At 34.7% G+C, this 22,342-nt stretch overlaps 2 protein-coding genes across 3 annotated transcripts in view; one reads left to right on the top strand and one right to left on the bottom strand.

Annotated features, from left to right (window-relative positions):
- LOC126883882 (uncharacterized) overlaps window positions 1-22,342 on the bottom strand; it is a 70,356-nt gene that overhangs the window by 30,782 nt on the left and 17,232 nt on the right. The window lies entirely within an intron of this gene.
- LOC126883883 (uncharacterized) lies at window positions 578-20,893 on the top strand. The gene is made up of 5 exons (XM_050649580.1): window positions 578-696; window positions 6,165-6,309; window positions 8,623-8,820; window positions 19,349-19,463; window positions 20,636-20,893. Exons 1-5 carry the CDS (start codon window positions 645-647, stop codon window positions 20,828-20,830), a joined length of 705 nt encoding a protein of 234 aa, XP_050505537.1. The 5' UTR covers window positions 578-644; the 3' UTR covers window positions 20,831-20,893.

Raw genomic sequence — 22,342 nt, 5'->3', positions numbered from 1 at the left:
ATCGCAAACTTTCGAAAGAATATGGAACTTTAAGAATAAGTGGAATTTCTACTTAATGTTTCATTTTGAGTATTTTCTATTATTTTTTTAACTTTTAACCATTGCATAATGTGCCATCTTCTTTGAGATACTTATCATCTTCCAAAAATGATCGAGTATGAGTCACCGATAGTGTTATTTTATTTCCTGTCGAGTTCTGAATTGTTAATTTCTTCCTATTGACGACCAAATGGGTCAAATAGAATCTTAAATCTAATCTAATTTCTTCTGGCCCCTAAAATACATACACAAGAGAGACGAAGGGGACACCGAAGGCAAGGAACATAAAGAATGGTCTGAAACGTCAAAACGTCACTAGGATATTATCACATGAACAAGAACAACTGTTCAAATTCAAGACAATAAAAATCACACGAGAAAGTCCTGTCAATCTAAAAAAAATGGACACTTATCCTCAATTGCATATCCAGTAAATCATGAAATATATTGACACACTTTTAAGTGATTTTTAAATAAAAAACTATTATCACAAAGGTCGAGTAGTTTGATTATTGTGTTAAATAAAAAATTCCTCTACTATATATACCGATGTTTTCAGTTGTCTTGCCTCAATTTAGTGTTTCTCCAGTTGTGAAAGCAAAATCATGATTGCATTGAAACTATTGGCTATTGTCGCTATGGCCTTTTTGGCTGAAGGTAAATTTTTACTTTTTTTAATAGGACTTTTTATACTTAACTATTATTATTGAACCCGATGGCTCGTTTTCACTAAAGCTCTGTGCTCCACTTACGGGTTCAAGAATATTATACTTTGAGCACGTAAAGGTTGGAATAAATTCATTTTCTCGTGAATGGATGATTTTGGAAAAAATCCCGAAACAGGTCAATTTTTATTTTTAAATTACGACTTTTTGGCATATATATCATACTAATGACGTCACCCATCTGGGCGTGATGACGTCATCGATGATTTTTTTAAATGAGAATAGGGGTTGTGTGATAGCTCATTTCAAAAGGTAATTCAATTCTCTATTCAGTAATATAAACATTAACATAATTATTTATACAGGGCGTCAAAAAAAATTTTTTTGGATTAAATTTATTGACATAAAAAGAAGAATGTATGTAATTTATTTAGTTCAAAATAGATTTTACTGCTCTCAGAAAACTGAAAATAATATTTATTTGAAAAATAATCATTGCTTTTCGCTTAAATTAAATGTACAAACTGCCACAAGGCTGGTGGGTGACCGCTTTCATATTGAATTTAAGCAAAAAACAATATTCATTTGCAAATAAACATTTTTTCCTGTTTTCTGATAGCAGTAAAATGTATTTTGAATTAATATGTTTATATTACTGAATAGAGAATTGAATTACCCTTCAAATGAGCTACCACACGACCCCTATTCTTATTTAAAAAAATCCTCGATGGCGTCATCACGCCCAGATGGGTGACGTCACTAGTATGATATACCAGTAAGTCGTAATTTTAAAATAAAAATTGACTTGTTTTGGAATTTTTTTCCAAAATCGTCCGTTCTCGAGAAAATGAATTTATTCCAACCTTCACGTGCTAACTGTATATTATACAGTGCACTGGAATAAGTGAATAAGTGTTACCCCCCCCCCTTATTAACTTATTTATTTTTAGCACATAAGCAAAACGCTCGGACAGGTTGATTTTTAAAATAATTATAGTATATTATAGGATCAATGTTTCGAACTTTACGCGATCCCTCTTCAGGCGACAGGCATTGATTTTTTTAAACGGAAAAGTACATCATGTGACACCTCATTTAATAGATTTTGAAATACTGATGTATTTTGTATTTTGTATTGTATTTTGTACTGATGTATTTTGTATACTGATGTGTATGAAACATGTGTATATTACTTTAATCCGTTTTGAGACAGTAGGCGCACAATTTCGGTCGAATTATTTTTAAATGCATTCATTTTTTTCGAATCCTGAAAAAACCAATAATTATTTTTGAAAAATTTAAACGCAGAATGGAATATTACAGTATTATCGATGGTCGAAAGTCCCTGAGGCCCTTCTATAATGTTTATTTTAATAAGTCGCAGAGGTGGAGAAAGAGAAAATTTAGTCTGATTTTTAATTTCAAATATATCATTCAAAGGCAACTTATTGTTTACTCTAAGGGACAATTATTTGCCTTTGGTTATAATATAATCTTTCATTCTGCATTAAAATTTTTCAAAAATGCATATTAGTTTTCCTAGGATTCGAAAAAATAAATGAGTTTAAAAAGAATTCAACCGAAACTTTGCACCTACGCTCTAAAAAAGGATTAAACTAATATACATTTTTGTAATCTGTATTTCAAAATCTTTTAAACGAGGTGTCACATGATGTACTTTCCCATTTAAAAAAATCAAAGTTATGCCTGTCACTTGAAGAGGGATAGCGTAAAGTTCAAAACATTGATGCTATTATATACTATGATTATTTTAAAAGTCGACCTGTCCAAGCGTTTTGCTTATGTGTTAAAAATAAATAAGTTAATATGGGGGGTGGGGTAACACTTATTTCAGCGCACTGTATAATATACTATTATTAATCGAATATTGTGATATTGTTCTTAATATTGTTTTCGAAATAACAGTACATCACCTAGAAGACTTTCTGCCTCTTTTTTTATCCTACACATTTTATGTGGTATTTGATTATTTTCAGATGTATCTTCACCATGTGAAGGTTCTTTAGGATGCTTCCTCTCCATCCTATCTCTGCTGTTCTTATTTTCTCAGATACTCCTGTCATGGTGCTATACATTTTTCTTTTTGATTTAATACAGATGTTCTTATCCCACAGCACCAAGTTCAATTTTCGTATGCAGTCTCTTGTTTGTACTAGTTTGTTTTCTATATCTTCTTTAGTTCTTCCTTTGTTTGATATTATAAAACCTAAATACTTGTACTTGTTTGTTGCTTTGATTTGTTTAGCTTCGTTTTATATCCAGCTCTTTTATTTCTGTATTCTCCATTTTTAGATATCCAGTTTTCTTTAAGTTTTATTTTCATTCCATTCTTTGTATATTCCTGTTCCAGTTTTCTCATTATAAAGCTGAGGTCATCTTCGTCTTGTGCGATCACTATTATTTGGTCGTCAGCACAATTTAGGGTATATAGGTATTCGTTTCTTACTGGTATGCACATTCTTTCACACTTTCTTTTCCATGGTTTAATGGTTTTTTTCAGGAATATTTTGAACAGGGTAGGGGATGTGGACTAGCCCTGTTGCTATCACCTCTTTACCTTTTTTATATTACTATTTAATATACCTATCTATCTATATACTACAAAGACTAATGTTCCAAACTTATTAATAACAACAAAGTACAAAAAACTCGAAGAAGTAAAACAAAGTTGAGTATAATAGATAAAGTATGAGTATAATAGATAAAGTTAAAGGATCGTGCAAAAAAATTTTATTCAGATTTCACTTTTTTTCGACGTTTTGAGTCCCCCTGAGTCCAAAAAGCAAATAAAAAAACATGTCGGAAGTATGTACGTATGTAGGTACGTATGTCGCCACCGCCCAGCAAAAACTACTGGACCGATTTCGATGAAATTCGGTATGAGCAAGTTTAAGAGAATTTTGTCGAGAAACTAAGCTTTTGAAAAAAACCTTTCAAAGGGGGCCGAAATAGGGGGGTTATTTGGGGCCCATTTTTGCAAATTTTGACCGAAACGAATGAAATTTAACTTAAAGTTAGCTCATCGATAGGTAAATAGAAATACGGAATTTGACATTTCCAAATCCAAAATGACGGCATGGCCGACCGCCCACCCGATACATTTCCCTACCAATCTAAAAACTTGTTTAAGATCAATTTAATTTGAAAAAACATTTATACAGCAAAGATGGGGCTATAACAAGAATATTATCGTTTTTCAGAAAAAGTTATGGGTTGCCTATATTTAAGGGGTCAAAATTTGACATAAATTTGAACTAAATTTTCTCAAAAATGACTCAAAGGAATTTGTTTATTTTTCGATATATTTTTGATATCCTATCGGTAAATTGAATAACATTGGTCATATTTCTTAACTCCTCATAGGAGGGGAGTTATGAATTTTTTATAAAAAAATATTCGAGTGCCCGTAACTACCTCTGTAATACAAACTAAAATTTGAAATTTGGCAGACATATATAGTACTTTGTTACCTATTAGCACAATAAATTTTACCCACAATATGGCTTCCGGTTTAACCAGAAATGAAAAAAAAATCTTAATTTTTTACATACTCTCTGTATATTTTTACACATTTTGAAAGAATGTAAAATTATCTTTCCAATGACATAAAACTCGTTGCTGTAACTCAAAAACTCGAAAAGTTACAGAAAATTGAAATTTTGCTAGAATCCTGTGTGTGTCCTCTCTCACGCGATCATAGCAGAGCATTATTATAGGGCAGTCAATGAGGGTATTTGGCTCCGAATTCCATCCTACTATATCGATGTACTTGATATTTTCACAGTAAGTAGGGAATAGCTCAAGAAACAAAATCTACCCTATATACTATGGCGCTTTTATCTTGGGGCAATTCCCACCCCTTCAAGGGGGTGGAAAATTTATTGGTCAGAATAAGCATGGAAGTGGCTAGAGAACCTATTTTTAAGCAAAAACTGATCTATACTTTTTTTTTGAGAACTCAATACTTTTTGAGTTATGCTTAGTTGAAAATTTGCCATTTTCATTTAAAAATGACACGTTTTCGGATGGTTTTTTGTGAATACCTTAAAAACTATGCACCAAACTAAAAACATTATATAAAAATGTTTTTTAATTATAAATAACAAAGAGATTCGTTCCTTTGTAAATTTCCTATTTATAATACAAAAAGAGATATGGTAGGTAAAAAGAGTTTGTTTTTTGGTGCATGCTCAAAGTGCTCATGCTTTTGTAGTGTTTGAAAAGGCCTTTAAAACGAGCACCGTTAAATGTCGGTTATATTCAAACTAAGCGAGATATGGTGCAAAAAAATATATGACTAATGTACTTTAAGGAAAAATGAGAAGTACATACATTTAACCCCTCATTCACCAGAATTTAAATGCATTGTTTTTCTTTTACAATACCTCTTAATATAGTGTTATTTCTACTTTCAAAAAGTTGGACAAGTGAAAAAAATAAGATCAAATTTTAGAGCGCATTTTTAAATTATCTCAAAATTCTTCCTTTTGCTCCATGCAATTCGAAAATAAAAATGTTCTATCCCCGAGAAGTGGTGAGAACCGCCTCCATGATAAAAGCGCCATAGTATATAGGATAGACTTTGAATTAGGAGATTGGGCTTTGGGCTACTCCCAGAATTTCATTACAATCCATGCAGTAAAATGCAAATATTGTAAACTATTAATTTCTCAGAAAATTGGACTAATTTGAAATGAAGGTATGACTAATATTCTATTGATTTATGCAATAATCTATAGTGTGTCCCCGAACATTTTCTCAAATGCGGGAATTAATGATGCGTAGAACCATAAAATATTTTCAAGTATACAAGGTGTTTCTAAAATATCAAAATAACGAGTAACTTTGTTATTTTTATAGAATGCCAGTATCTAGTACGATAACGATAATAGATCGGTACGATAAAGTTCTCGGGCGGCCCTTCCATCCAGCGTTTTATTAAAAAGGTCATAATTGGACGCGTTTCGGCTCAGCAAGGGCCATATCAGCAAAAAAAGTACAGGAACATAACATCAAGAAGTGACCTACAATGTAATATTATAAAGAATCAAACGTGAGAATTTTAGTATGTGGTGACAACGCCCACCTCATTTATGGAACTTACCAGAACAGGAAGGAAGAAGAATCAACTAGTTTAAAAGACACATACCTACCTATTGTTACAAAAACATTCATCCGTATTTGCTCTTAAGCGATTTTATGATACAATGTTAAATTCGCTTAACAGCAAATACGGATGAATGCTTTTGTAACAATAGGTAGGTATGTGTCTTTTAAACTAGTTGATTCTTCTTCCTTCCAAGACCTTTTTAATAAAAAACTTTGTAGTACTTCTTCGAGTTTTTTGTACCTTGTTACCTCGAGACCACATTTTTGTGAAATATGGATACTTCTCTTCATGTTTATTAATAACAATTTTAAAATATAATTTTTTTGCAGCTTCTGACTTGGACTCAGGCTATAGGATCATGTCCTGTGCTAAAAGAGCAATCACCAACGGAGTTCCAGAACTGAATATCCCAAGTCACAGTCCTGTTTATATCACCCGCAACTTTTCATGGAGTGGAGATATAGGAGTTGCAAGGTACTCTATGTTTTTTATACAGAAAATCCGTCTTTTCCTTGTTTTCTTGAGACTGTTTTCATGTCATATGCTAAGTTAAATATTATGTTTATCAGGTATTAAGTATCAATAATTGATTGTAATGGAACTTACATTTCAAACTTCTGAGAACGAAAAAAAGACACGGGAAAGTCTAAAATTTACACCTCACTTCCCGCCTATTCAATATGGCAAAATTCAAATGAACACTTGGTACCGATCGATATTCAGTTAGGAGTAAAATAAATACAGAATAATTCGCTGGTAAACGAAATCAAGAGACGTATTATATTTCAGTTCGTTCAGAGAGCGCCATAAAGACCCTTACCAGTTTCACTCTCATTAGACTATCTATATGACTAATGCTTTTTTAAATATTTGCTTATATATTTCCTTTTATCTTTTATGGCTTGCTTTTTATTACTGTATGTTTTTTGTTTATATTTTTTATCTAGTTTTTTCTCCTCATCTATAACATTTCTATTTTAATTTTCTTCCTTTCTTATATCTGCTGAAGTTTATCTCGGGTTATCGATTTTCTGATTTCTCAATAGTAATTTTTAATTTGCAGTTTTGTTTATTGTTCCTTAAAGTTTTTGTAGATTTCATCCAGAGTTCCCCTATAATACTTTCTTCTTGAATAACAACAACATTTAATTATTATTTTTTTGCGGCATCTACTGGTATGGTTCGTCCGCTATAACTTTTTCCATGCGTCACGATTCATTTTCAGTAGTAATAACCCAAGGACATTGATAATTGTTCGAAAAAATTTTATAACAGATTTCGAAAGCTTGTTGCTTGGAAACAGACCGACGCCGTAGGCGGAGGTCTGTTGCCTGTAAGCAACAAGCTTGAGAAATTTGTTAAAAAAATTTTGAGCATTTATCAATGTTCGAGGGTTATTCGGATAGAAAATTTTTTGCTGGTTATGAAAAAAAAATACAGAGCAGAAACAATTTATTTAAATGTGCAATTAACAAAGGAACAATTAGAAAAATTTAATGAAGATCCAGACATGTTAGTTTCTATAACTGATGAAGATGTATTTCCACTACGCATGCTGTTAATAATTTTATTATGATGTTCTTCGTCAATGTTCAAGTACGGTTTTATTGAGTTATTCATAGAAATACAACGCTTTTGAATGGGTCAATAATAACTTTCATTTCCTTATAATACTTTTCTTGTAAAAGCTTACTTGTTAGGTTCCACATGGTTTTGACAGTAGCTTCTTTAAACTCTGTACCATCTTTTCTTCTCATGTTCACAGCCCAATCCTTTAAAATTGACACCAATTCTTCCACCGTCCGATTTCCATCTAATTCATATTTTCTATCATTGCAAAAGTCCATAAACGCTTTCCATACAAATTTTTTACTGTAAACAGTATTCTTTGGTATATTTGATTCGATAATTTCATTAATATTCTCATCAGTATTACAACCAATTAATTACAACCAAATCGTGACATTTTGAAATATTGAATATTTGAAATGTCAAAATCGAAATGAAACGAAATGTAGGTATCCATAGCTACATGATTGAGTGAAAACATCCCATGGGATCTGTTTTCAGTATAATGTTGGTTTTATTGGTTGTATTCAATCAGATGACCACAAATTAATTGATTTCATTGGATTTCTAATTGAGCAAAAAATTTTCAAACAAATTAAGTCAAAACATAACGTGAAACGTACACCGATGTGTGTAGTATATACCATACAGTATACAAAATGTATACACACATCGACGTTCGTTTCACTTTATGTTTGGACTTAATTAGTTTGAAAATGAATCGTGACGCATGGGAAAAGTTATAGCGAACGAACAATATTTAGGGATACTACTTCAAAAGTTCATCTAACGTTTTATTGTCTTATTAATATTGTCATAATCATATATCTAACTCTTACTCAATCCTTTACTTTTCTCTATTTTTGACATATTTTAAAATTATATAATTAAATGAAAGTCATAAGTAACTATGTGAGGTTGGTCATACAGCTCTCTCCCTCTCTGTTCAGTCCTCCCTTTTTAAAACATCCACCTATCTGACTAATATAATAAACTTTATGCTGTTTATCATAAACGGTTATGTATTATTTAATTGTTTACTTTTTTTTATTTTTAAATGTAAATAATTGGTCTAAAACAGGTTAAAAAATGAACAATGTGCTTATCCAGAATTTTAATATATACCTATGCATGTCTTAGATCAATATTGACAAATACTATTGATTATCTATATTGATCTAGATGAATATAAAGACTAACACATATAATTTTATTTAGTGCTTCATTCGACTTCCATGATTTCATTTGGGATGGTCTTCCACAATGGAATTTGACTGCAACACAAATCAACAAGGACTCCGACCCTTATGCAGTATTTGACTTTGATCTCTCCTGGAAATGGATGAACATCTCTGGATTATTCAACGTTACAATCAGAGAGTTGGTATTGGAACAACACTATAACGGAAACATTCAGTAAGTAAAATATGACCAATATTTTTTACTTTTTCTATATTTTTGTAGGGGGAGGGGGCTACCGACTTTCCCCACACTTTGTTATGTTGTTGTAATGCAAAAAAGACCTCTCTAAGTTTTTTCAGATTTTTAAGCCCAAGGGCCCCTTTCGTCAGCCTTAAAAGCCCCCCAAAAAGCCCTTTTTAACGTATTTTGAAGAATTTTTTTCTCTGGCCCTTCTTCACCAAAATTTATTTGGAAAACGTCATGTTTTAGTTCCTAATGCCTACTTTTTACCAAAAATGACCATTCTCAAACCGCTATTATACTGTAGCTTTTTAGATTTTCACATATCAAGAATTAATTTCACAATATCCGTTTTTGTTTAAGATTTCAAGGACGAAAGCCATTCCCACTTTTAGGGTTGAAATTTTATATGCACAAATTTTGTTTCTCTAAAAATTAAAATTGAAGAATTTAGTTAAGTTCTATGTTTGTATCAAAAAGATTTGGTGCCTGACACTATAAAAAGAATTTGAGTAGAACTGAAAATAGATATTTCTTGCTTAATGGATGGTTGCCAACTCTATTAGAGTAAATAACCTCTGAACTTCATTTTTCTGTACCATGTCCTTTCATAACGTTGGTTAGTTCCATCAGAGCTATCTTAATTTTATTCACTGCCACCCTGAATAGCATGCTTGTATCAACACAATAATTACCAATCTCGCAAGTTCTTCAACCATAAGGTTCTTCTTCGTCCTGGACTGAGTTTGTCAGCTATTTTTCCTTGCATACTATTTTGCAGCAACCTATATTTGAGACCTCTCATTACATATCCAAGATACTCCAGCTTTCCCTGCTTAATGCTTTTTATAATATGAGTAGTCCTGCTGAGACGTTCTAGTATTATTGTGGAGTTTCGAATCTTCTCCACCCAAATTTTTTTTAAAAGTCATTCTTTTAAAGCACCACATTTCGAAAGCCTCAAGGCGATTTAGATCGATTTTATTCCAGAGTCCAGGACTCGACACCATAAAGTAAGACCGAGAACACGTAGCAGCGAAGTAGGCGGATCCTCAATGCCAATTTTAGGTCTCTGTTTAGGCAATACGTAAAGTATCCTTAACAATAGTAACCTATACTTATTGTACGGTTATAGAGTATATTCCCATAGGTAAGCTGGTTAAGAGTAGATAACGATTTTTCATATGTAATTTAAAGTATTATCTGCATAAATGGCACAAAGAATATTTGCTACGAGAGGTATATGGTTCAAAATGCATACAGTATCACGACTAATAAGTTATGTTCACATACATGTAGAGTACTTACAGTTTTATTCCTTGATGACGTGTCACATCAGAGCTCTGATTGAATTCCATAATCCATTTGGTTCATTTGTAAGGCACTCACTAATACGCTAAATAAATCATCGTCGATAATACTGAGCAGATTGAATTATCTGAGCGGTATAAAACGATAGCAAAAAAAGCCGGTAAAATGCGGCCTTTTTACGAATAGCGGGAGCGTCGATAGATTAGAGATGATTCTCGTTAGGAAGCTTTTGACGATCTGCCCCGGCGAGGGGTTCAAATGCGAGTCTCAACAATAACCTGGAGTTTCCAGAAAGGTTACATAAATACTACTTGAATTTTAAGTAATCAGTAGTACAGGGGCGTAACTAATTATTTTAGTGAGCCGTGTATAATATATTTATTGTACATATTGCCGGGGGCGACAGGCGAGAGAGATGGCCTATATCACCTCGAAGAGAGGGGATTGGCAAAGATGTGCACAACGATAAGAAATGTTTGAAGAAATTAGAGTTTATATACACAAGGGGTAACAACGATAAAATGGAGGAAAACGATAAGTTTTCCCCCTAGGGATAGATTTTAATCTTCCAGGGGAATCACAGCGATTTTCGTAATACCACGAAGAAAATCACCGTGAGTAGTGTGAATCTTGACAGTACGAACTAGACCATCCTTACCAGGCAATACATCTATTACCCTGGCAGTTGGCCATAAGAGTGGAGGAGTACCATCCTCCTTCAACAGAACCAAATCCCCGATCTTGACAGGGTCAGTAGGGTCGGTCCATTTATTTCTTTGCTGCAGGAGGCAAAGATAGTCTTTTTTCCACAATTTCCAAAATTGCTGTTGAATTTTACTAATACGCTGAAAAAGATTCAACCTATTTTCAGGTATCTCTGAAACACTTGGTTCAGGGGGCGCGGTTAAACTTCTTTGAACTAAGAAGTGAGCTGGAGATAGGAAAGCGAAGTCATTGGCGTCAGACGACATCCTAGTGATGGGTCTCGAATTTAGAATAGCCTCGATTTGGCATAATACTGTGTTAAACACTTCAAAGGTGAAGTGGGAATTTCCTATAATTCGATAGAGGTGATACTTCACACTCTTTATTCCTACCTCATGGAGGCCGAATTGATGGGGGTTGCGGGGAACACCCATCTTGAAAGTTATGGAGTTTTGAGTACAGAATTCCTTAATCTGTTCCGAATTATTTTGATTTAAGAAAAAATCATAGAATTCGCGCATTTCATTTTTTGCCCCATGGAAATTTGTGGCATTGTCGCTCCAAATAATACTGGGCGTGGATCTTCTGGCAATAAACCTTTTCAGAGTAAGAATATAGGCTTCTGCGCTTAATCCTGTGACGAGTTCGATATGAACACATTTAGTGCTCATGCAAATGAAATAGGCTACGTATGCTTTGTAAAGCGGTGCCTTCCTCAAATGTGAGGACTTAATTAAGAAGAACCCCCCATAGTCCACTGAGACGACTTGGAAGGGTCTAGTGGGGAGTACACGATCGGGATGCATATCTGCCATCTGTTGAACAGAATTGGGTGTCATGAATCGGAAACAGTTTACACACTTACGAATTAAGCGTTTAATCTGTCTTAATCCGTCAATTGGCCAGTACTTCATTTTGACATACGAAAGTACTGTTTGCGCGCCTGAATGTAATAACTTATGATGAGCTTGAGTCAAGATTAGTTCTACAACTCGACATTTAGAAGGAAGTAGAATGGGGTGTTTTTGATTATACGATATGGGGGCGTGTCGGAGACGTCCTCCCACACGAATCAGCCCATCATTATGTTGTAGGAAGGGGTTGAGTTTACGAATGGCTTTATTGGTCACGAGTTTAGCATTTTTCAATTCAAGAATCTCTTTTTTAAAGTAGATACTTTGGATATACCTGATGATCGCGTGATCAGCGATCTCCATTTCGGGTGGCGTCAATATATCCGTATCTCGTGGAGAGTTATTTATTTTCTTTTTAATATTACTGATGAATCTAAAAAGATAAGCGACAATTCTTTGAATTTTACGAAAAGAAGAAGATTTAGCGAATAGATTTTCAAAGGTGTCGTTGAGTTCGTGATTTGTTGCTATGTTTGAGACAACTAACTTCCTTAATTCAGGAAGATCATCCTGAAAATGAGGAATTTGATGAAGAGAAAAATCGATGGGATTGTCTCTAATAAAGCTAGGTCCGCATAACCAGTCTTCGGTGGTCTGGGGATTATCAAAGACATTTATCCCTCTGGAAGCGGGGTCAGCGATGTTTTCGTGACTTCTGACGAAATGGAAATCACAAGGAAAAGTTTCCAACAAGGAATTGACCTTTTGAATTCTGTTTTGTACAAAAATGTTCCAAATGTGTTTTTTAGAAAGTATCCAAGACAAGGCAATTGTAGAGTCAGCAAAGAGATGAGATGAAGATATACTCAAATTTTTCTTGAAGATGTGAAAAAGTCTATGAGCCAGAGTGACTCCCAACACTATTCCACAAAGTTCCAATTTGGGGATGGTGAGTTTATTTTTTAGCGGAGAAATTTTGTTTTTAGAAGCGATAAGCCGCGACGATACAGAAAAGTCTGAGTATGTCGCTTTGAGATACACACAAGTGCTGTATATTTTTTCCGATGCGTCGGTGAAAATAATTAATTGAACATCAACAACTTTCTTTTGTAAAAGTAAGCATCGAGGTACCTTGACCTCTTCTATAGTTTTGAATGTCGATAAGAGGTTTTGCCAATTTTTCATAATGATGGGTGAGTCAATGGGTTGATCCCAGTCCAATTTCTGGGACCATATTTCCTGTATCAAGAGCTTAGCGTTCACAAGGACAGGGGATAACCATCCTAGCGGGTCATACAAAGTAGCAATGTAGGAGAGAATAGTACGTTTAGTAACAACATTAGCCAATTTGAAGATAGGAGTTTTAAACGAAAAGTGGTCGCGTTCTGAATCCCAGAATATGCCTAAGACTTTATCAGATCCCGTGAAGTTAAGACTGACTTCAGAGACGGGATTTAAATTGTGTTGAGACAGAAATTCTGAAGAACTGCAGTTCCACTTGTGGAGGAGGAAACCATGGGTTTCTAGCAAAGAAGTTAATTGTTCGAAAAGACAACTTAATTCATGAAGACTGTCAGCACCGCTGATCAGGTCATCCATATAGATAGATTCTTGCAGAACACTAGTAGCAAGTTCGTGGGTATGTTTGTTGTTGTCAGCGATGTGCTTGATAACTCTTTGAGCGATAAATGGGCTACTTGGGAGCCCGAAGGGTAATCTTTGAAATTGATAGCACCGTAAAGGCTGCTGAATATTGTCCCTAAAGAGAAAATTTAACAGAAATGTTTCAGTGGGACAAATGGCGATTTGTAGGAACATAGCCTTGATGTCGCCTACTAGTGCGAATTTAAACTGACGAAACTTAGCGAGAATGTCAAAAAGTTCATGTTGGACGACATAACCTTTGTCTATGACGTCACTGAGGGAGATTCCCGTAGACGATTTATTGTTTGGATCGAAAACTATACGAGTGGAAGTAGTAGAGTTGGATTTGAAAACGGGAAAGTGAGGGAGAAAGTAATTAGGTTTACCTGAGTCATTTAGCATTTTTAACGGCACTTGAATTATTTGTCCGTTATTGAGATATTCCGATATAATGTCCTGATATTTTTCCAATAAATCAGGGTTGAGTTGAAAACGTTTCTCGAGACTGAGAAAACGTCTTTTTGCCGAGAGAAACGAATTTCCCATGTCTATATCTTCGATAGGGAGTTTGAGATTGAGTGTGGACTCATATCGTCCATTGGGGAGAACATTAACATGTTTTACAAAATTAATTTCAGCGGGGTGATCATTAATGAGATCGGTGTTCTGAGGAGCGGCTTCTTCCAGCTCCCAGAATTTTTGTAAATGATCGGATAGTTCCTCGTTGGACACTACCGGCTCATTTACGGCGGAAGGAGTGTTATGAGAACAACAAGTAACGAGAGAGTTTGAATAAAATTCCAAAGCCTTTTTAGTATTTTTCGACTTAAGAGCAAAGTCTGGAACTGACCCTGATATCGTGTACCCGAGTAGAGTGCGTTGAAGAACGGGAAGACCTTTTCCCAAACGAATTATTTCAGGTTGAATGATATCGTTATACAGGTCTGCACCGAGCAGGATACCAATTGGGGATGTTACATGGAACATCGGATCACCTAATGGTATCTCTGAGGGTATGTTTAGTTTGCTCGCCGAAATAGAAATTTGAGGAAGCGGATTTGTTATCTTTGGGAGTACAGAGCACGAGATGTCAAAAGGAACGTCGTTAGCGACAGCGAAAATTGTTGTATCTACAATAGATTGAGACGAGGATGAGGTGGAGTTAATTCCATTGATCCGTAATTTTCCATCTCTAGTGGTGAGTGACAGTTCCTTTACGAGGTCAGCACTAATAAATGAAACCTGTGAGGCCGAGTCTAAAAGTGCCTTTGCGAAGACCCTCTTGCCGCTAGGAGCGACAAGATAGACCTGGAGTGTGCTTAATAACACCAAATGATTATCAAGCGAGGCTGCAGATAGAGCCATTGAATGTGGAGTCGAATTTTGAAGATTAACTTCCGTTTCAGGAGCTCTAACATGTGAGGGCCCCTGTTGTGAATTACCCTGTGTATGGGAGTTATTTGAGATAGCGGTTTTATTATGATTATTTGAGTTGTGTTGGCCAACAGCCGCGGAAGGGTTACTATGACCCGTTTTGTCGAAATGGAGCAACGTGTGATGACGAGATTTACAAACTATGCAAGAGAATTTGGATTTACACTGATCGAGCATGTGAGACCCAAGACAATTAATACAAAATTTATTTTGTTTGACAAAACTAAAACGTTCTTTAGAATTCAACTGCTTGAACTGAGGACAAGAGTAGATCGAGTGAGAGTCGTTGCAATAGGAACATTTCTTAGGACCTAAGCGAGGCGAAAGGTTACTGGTAGAAGTGTCTGAGGCTAGGTGTAAAGAGTGTCTGGAAGTAGTAGTCGATTTTGGTTTTGATTGAGATTGAATATTCTCAAGATGAACAACGCGTGTCTCGATTTCCCCTAGAAAATGGACAAAATCAGGGGTAGCTTGGCTACCACCGGATTGGAACTCAAGAGCCCTAATGGTAGGTGCGTCGAGTTTCTGAGTAGCGATATGTATGAGAAGTAAATGCAAGAGATCTGAAGGGGGCCTATTCAAGTTCAATAGGGCCTTGAAATTATTTGACATGACCGTATGAAAATTTCTTAATTGTGAGTGATTTGCGTTTCCAGAAATAGGAGGCGCATCAAGAATTTGAGAGATGAGAGTTTTGATAAGCGATTTAGAGTTGGCGTACCTTTGTGTCAGGTTATCCCGGGCTATTTTGTAATTGTCACCTGTGAGTGGGATATGCTCGAGAAGCGTCAAAGGCTCGGAAGTTAGAAAACTTTTGAGGTAAATGAGTTTTTCCAGATCACTTAATGTAGTATCAGATCCTATTATTGTATCAAAGGTCTCAATGAATGAATTGTATTCAGTAACTAAGCCACTAAATGGTTTTAACTGAATACGAGGGAGGTTTACTGTTCGTTGCCTAGCCATAGACTGTGAGGTTAGAGAAGAATTAGGGTCAAATTGGAGGGAGGGGGTAGCAGTCACATTAGAACTTTCAATGACCTCTAACCTTTCTTCCAATAGAGAAATTGTATCCAAATATTTATCAAAAACCACAGAGGAATCAGTAGAGGGGGTAGGTTCCTCGGGGATCGTCTCCAGCACATTTTGAGCATCGCGGAAAAGTCCGTAAGAATGTTTGAGTTGTGAAATTATTTCACGAATTTTATATTTGTTTAGAGAATTAAGAGTTGTGGGAACCGAATCAGCCAACTTGGTTATATCAAGTTTTGCGGTGAGCCTCTGTCGGTTATATTTTGATCGGTCAGCCATGTTGCGAGAATGTGAGATTAGATAGATTATTTGCAAATGTCTAAACCTATAAATCGATGCGAAAATGAGAGAATATGTACAACATATTATATATTACACGTTTAATAGTGTGAGATTGGCTTAATAGTATCACCCTGTATGAGCGCAGATTAGTATATGAAATGCAAAACTATAAAATTTCAAAATATATGCAATTTTCCAAAATGGGTATTTTTCAGCAAGTGTGAGACACCCTTAACAAGTATTTAAATTAATTAAATTGAAGGAAAAAACAATTATTTATTTTCTATAGTTTTCTAGAAGTGTAAAATGAGCTTAAGCGAAGCTAAATGTAGCAAAAACTTACAATTTATGCAAGAAAACAAAATTATTTTTAATAATTTTTGTAACCTGTGAACCAGGCTTAATCGGATTCAAAGTTATAAATTTAATTTAAATCAAAAGGTTGAACAAACAATGTTAAAATTATAACACCCGTACTATCAGCCAAGAAATGAGTACACTTTTTGTATACTATAAACAGAAAAATATATTTACGAAAATAAAATAATGTAATATATGCAAATATTTTTTCATACAAACAAAACGACTCCTTTATTTGAACAAAGCAAGTAGTTTCTGAAATTGCACGTGTAGACCGGGCTTAACAACCTACCAGCTATTGTAGAGACGTGCTGGGTTAAATACTGAGAATTTGAGTGCAGAAAGAGAGGAATATTTTATTTTTGTGCCGGGGCGGCGTGGCTTGGAAATTTCCAAATGCAACAGAAAGACACTATAAATGAAAAACCGTTATTCTCAGAATAGAGATTATCAAAATATGCAAATACGAAGGACCTTGAGGATTTAATTAATAAATAATTAATATGATACGGCTCGATGGAACAGAAATGTTTAGGCAATACGTAAAGTATCCTTAACAATAGTAACCTATACTTATTGTACGGTTATAGAGTATATTCCCATAGGTAAGCTGGTTAAGAGTAGATAACGATTTTTCATATGTAATTTAAAGTATTATCTGCATAAATGGCACAAAGAATATTTGCTACGAGAGGTATATGGTTCAAAATGCATACAGTATCACGACTAATAAGTTATGTTCACATACATGTAGAGTACTTACAGTTTTATTCCTTGATGACGTGTCACATCAGAGCTCTGATTGAATTCCATAATCCATTTGGTTCATTTGTAAGGCACTCACTAATACGCTAAATAAATCATCGTCGATAATACTGAGCAGATTGAATTATCTGAGCGGTATAAAACGATAGCAAAAAAAGCCGGTAAAATGCGGCCTTTTTACGAATAGCGGGAGCGTCGATAGATTAGAGATGATTCTCGTTAGGAAGCTTTTGACGATCTGCCCCGGCGAGGGGTTCAAATGCGAGTCTCAACAATAACCTGGAGTTTCCAGAAAGGTTACATAAATACTACTTGAATTTTAAGTAATCAGTAGTACAGGGGCGTAACTAATTATTTTAGTGAGCCGTGTATAATATATTTATTGTACAGTCTCTGTTACATAACACCTTGGATAGCCTTCTAAAAGCGGCTCTGGCCTGTTCTATCCTAAATCTAATTTCGCCGTGACTTTCTGCGTTACAATTAAATTGCTGTTCGAGGTAAACCATTTCATCAACTTATTTAAGTTTGGTATTATTTACATAGATGGTTTTATAGTCTGTTGTTTACTTATTACAAGTATTTTGTTTTTTCGTATGTTCAGATCAGTAGTGTTTGCAGATCTTCTTGACTAGAAGCTAGGAGTACTGTATCGTCCGCATATCGCAAATTATTTATGACTTTACCGTTCACAATAATTATTCCTTCTTTTTTTCAGAAAGTACATTTCTGAAAATTCTTTCGGAGTAAACGTTAAAAAGCAGGGGCGACAAGAGGCATCCCTGCCTCTTTTAATATTAAGAGCTTGTGATTCCACACCATCTACTAAACCTGATGTTGTTTGATTCCAATATTTTGCAATTATTCGAATATCTCTGCCGTCCAAGCCAATATATTTTAGAACTTCGATCAATACAGAGTGCTTAACACGATCGAATGCCTTTTGGAAGTCAATAAAACAACAGTGTATGTCTACAGATATGTCTCGACATCTTTGAGCAAATACGTTCATCCCAAACAATGCTTCTCTCGTTCCAAACCCGTTACGGAAACCAAACTGTGTGTCACTTAGGTATTCCTCTCATTTTATTGTAGATACGACCATGTATTACCTTCAGAAAAATTTTCAATAAACGGTTTAACAAACTGATAGTTCTATATCTATAATCAGCAGAGGTTTTTGCTGTTGTCTTCTTAGATAGAGCTATGAGCAATGAATTGGACCAACCATTAGGTCCGTTGGTATAAATGGTATTGAAAAACGAAGTTATAGCCCCTAAAACATTCCAATCATTTATAATCTTGTATATTTCCGTTGGAATTTCATCAGGAACTGTCGCTCTGCCATATTTTGATGATTGTATAGCTTTTATTACCTCTGAGCGTGTTATTAGCGGTCCGTCGCAGTTAGTAATCTCCGGAGGTGAATTATTCCTAGCATCTTTGAATAGGTTCGTGACGTAACCTCTGAATAAAGAAGGAAAGTACCTGTATTTCAATATGTTTAAAACGTAAACAATTTATTTCTAAAAATAGAAAAATAGACGGTTTCGTTTTGATTTAAATCTGTCTCCTGCCATCCCCCGATAGCGCTATTTCTAGGTCTATCTGTTGTCAAGGAGGCTATGCAGGAAGACAAATTTACATCGAAACTTCCGTATTTCTCGGTATAAAATAAAACTAATTATACCGGAGTATACTCCGGTACTACTATTTATACCGGAGTATACTCCGGTATAAATAGTTTTATTTTATACCGAGAAATACGAAAGTTTTGATGTAAATTTTTTGATGTATTTATACCGGAGTATACTCCGGTATAAATTATTTTATTTTATACCGAGAAATACTGAAGTTTTGATGTAAGTTGTCTTCTTGCATAGCCTCCTTGACAAAAGGTAGACCTGGAAATAACGCTATCGGGGATGGCGAGACAGATTTAAATCAAAACGAAACCGTCTATTTTTCTATTTTTACTAATGCCATACTCTGTATGAGAGTACAAAGACTCTTTTCATATAGGTTCTCTGAATCGCATTTTTGGAATATTTTCCTAGCGGTGCCTTTTGATATTTTCATATCTGGGTTAACAGAAAACTTGAATCGAGTCGACATTCATTTCAATTTATTTTTAGATTTGAATGGACCAATTCACACTGGAAAGGAAGGATCAACGTAACCAAACCATATTTCAACCTCACCCAAGAGGTTAACGATGCCCAAATTAAATGGACTGTAGAGCACCTTGATGTAAGTTTAAAATAATTTTATGACTTTAAGTTTCCCTATGAGAAGAACTATGTATATTTAACTCAGAAAACTAACTTTGAATTTGATTCGCGATCTCACGTCTTCTTATTCAAGTGCCATCTCCGCGACCGAGGTCGGCAATCATCATAGCTATTCGGACTTTAGATACGGCTGCTCTGAAATCTTAATTTGATTTACATCCGTACCATTTTCTCAGGTTGGGCAGCCACGATATTCTGCGTCTCCCTAGGCTTGTTTGTTCTTAAATATTTCCCTTCATAATAAATTAGTGCAAGTTATATCTTTCTCCACGTGCAATATGTCCGAGATATTCTAATTTTCTTCTTTTGATGGTATTTAAGATTTCCATTTCTTCATTTATCTTTCTCAGAACCTCTTTTTTGTGACGTGTTCTGTCCACGATATTTTCAGAATTCTTCTCTACACCCATAGCTCGAATGATTATTGTTTTTCATTACGCCACATTCAAGGTCAAAGCTCCCATTCCATCAGAAATTCTAGAAAACGTAGCACCTAGCCAACCTAACTGTAAGCTCCAACTTCAAACCTCTTGTACAGAGGACTTTTCTCATGTTAAAATTTGCTCTAGCCTTTTCTATTCTGATTTTGATTTCCTGGAAGTAATCACCTGCGGAGTTGATCATTGTTCCAAGATATGCATTGCATATTGATCGACTCGTTCGACATTCAATCCGTTTATGAAGAGATTCTCGTTATTTCTTTGTGTTTTCGATATTCTTATAAACTTCGTCTTCTTGACGTTCATTGTTAGACCGTATTCTTATCGAAATTCCGCTATTCTGGTTACCAGCCTCTGAAGATCCTCATTATTTTCGTAGAAATATAAAACAAAGAATAAAAAATAGCAAATTTAGAGCGAATTTTTTCATATGTTTTTATGAGCGATTATTAGTGATTGCACCAAATAGAGCGAACAATAGCTTAAATAACTACAGAACTAGAACTACAGTAGACTGTTAGTAGGTATTATTCGAAAATCGCAAAGAACCTTTTATGACCTTAGATCACCTTAGAAACACCTTAGATTTTAGATCATTTAATATTCAACAAATCTTTGGTGTAACTCAATTTTGTTGTATAGTAAATTAAAAAGCCACAAAAAAATCTGATTAACTCTTGATATTTTTCAGACAACGGTAAAAGGTCTTGGTATCTGGAACGGACCCGTTGAAGCAACTTTTGGCACAGGTATCATTACAGCATTGAATTCCGGATTGATCGGTAACACCGTTGGTGAGTTCATCAAAATGAGACTAAACACAATCTGGTGGAGCACTGGAAAGATTTGGGACTTGGTCCACTGGTGTTATGATTCACAATTGTGATTATTTTAAACCTAAACTTGTGTAATTCTCTTTAAATAAAAATACTCTTTAAATTTAATATAATTTATTTCATAATCATCCCTTTTGATACAGCGTTACAGGAATGCCTCGGCTTTCATAAGTATTTTTCGTTACCTTTCATAAGTTAAAATACCTAAAAATAATAAATCTCCAGGAAGTGATCTAAATCTCCAAATATATAAAATAATACTGAAAGCGTGAAATGAGCAGTGGCGGCTTGTCCTATGAGGCAGGTGAGGCAGTGCCTCACCGGTATATCAATCGACTATTTACTTTATTTCGTTGTTTTATAATCAGTTATTTAAATATAATTTAGCTTTTTGAAATTTCCTAAACACATTTATTTTTATGAAAAAATTAAAATCGTACGGTCCCGACTCTTTATCTTCTTATATACCCATCTTCCACGTGCCATTCCAACTTTCTCAACTCATTACCGTTGAAGCATGCCTCATACCATCTGCAACAGTATGGGACAACGCCAACAGTAAAACCGGCAAAATTTGAAAAATGTGCCACCGATTCTAGGAACAAAATTCATCCTACCTTGAGGCATGCCGCGGGCTCCGCGCAACGAAATAGGAATAGCCGAACGGCCTCAGGTTTCGCGGAACGGAATGGGAATAGCCGAACTGAAATGACTGAATAGTTCAAGCACAAGTCTATTGCAGATCATAGCTTTCTATGTACACACGGTATATACGAATGGATTATTATATTTTAGAAGTTTATGGATATGCATTTAAAACAGTGTCAATTTTAAATCATTATTCATCATCACCTAAAATATTGTTCTGAAGCTATTTCTTTGTGGCATTTATGTTATTTATTATTCTAAATGAGAAATAAGATTATACAATTTAACTTAAAAAATTATTTTATTAACGTTTTCACTTCCACATCGAACGTTTATATACAATAGTATATTAAGTATGGAGAACGGTAAGGGTTTTATACCGATCGAAGACAATTGTTTGCAGGAGGAGCGGAGCGACGACTCCAATTATTGTCTGAGATCGGTTACCCTTAACGTTCGACATGCTTATAACGTTTTTGGCACGATTGATACCATTATAAATTATAAAATTAAACATTTTCGTCATATTGACTAGTTTCATTCATTTTATCAAGATAGATACTTTGGTTGTTAGGTAGTAACTAGGGTGCATAACAACAATGGAGAATTCAGTTTTTATTTAGTTGTCAATAATTTTAAGTACAACTTTGATTATTATAAATTAAAATATGAGCGAAAGTGAATTTGAAGAAATTGAACGGGCTTGCGAAGAAGGGTGTTCCGCAATTATTCCCGAAAAATCCAAAATCCGTTATCAAAACACCTACCAAAGTTTTAAAAAATGGTGCAAAGGCAAGAATTTAAGAATCGAAGAAAGGACTCTATTGGCATATTTCGTTCAAAGACATATGCAGTTGAAAGCTCCTGGAAGCCTCTGGGCAGAATAGTCAATGATTGAATCCATCGTTTTTCTT

This window comes from Diabrotica virgifera, chromosome 4 (genome assembly GCF_917563875.1).
Source record: "Diabrotica virgifera virgifera chromosome 4, PGI_DIABVI_V3a".
Classification (NCBI taxonomy): domain Eukaryota; kingdom Metazoa; phylum Arthropoda; class Insecta; order Coleoptera; family Chrysomelidae; genus Diabrotica; species Diabrotica virgifera.
The sequence above is the reverse complement of the archived record's forward strand: the minus strand, read 5'-3'. Positions and strand labels throughout refer to the sequence as shown.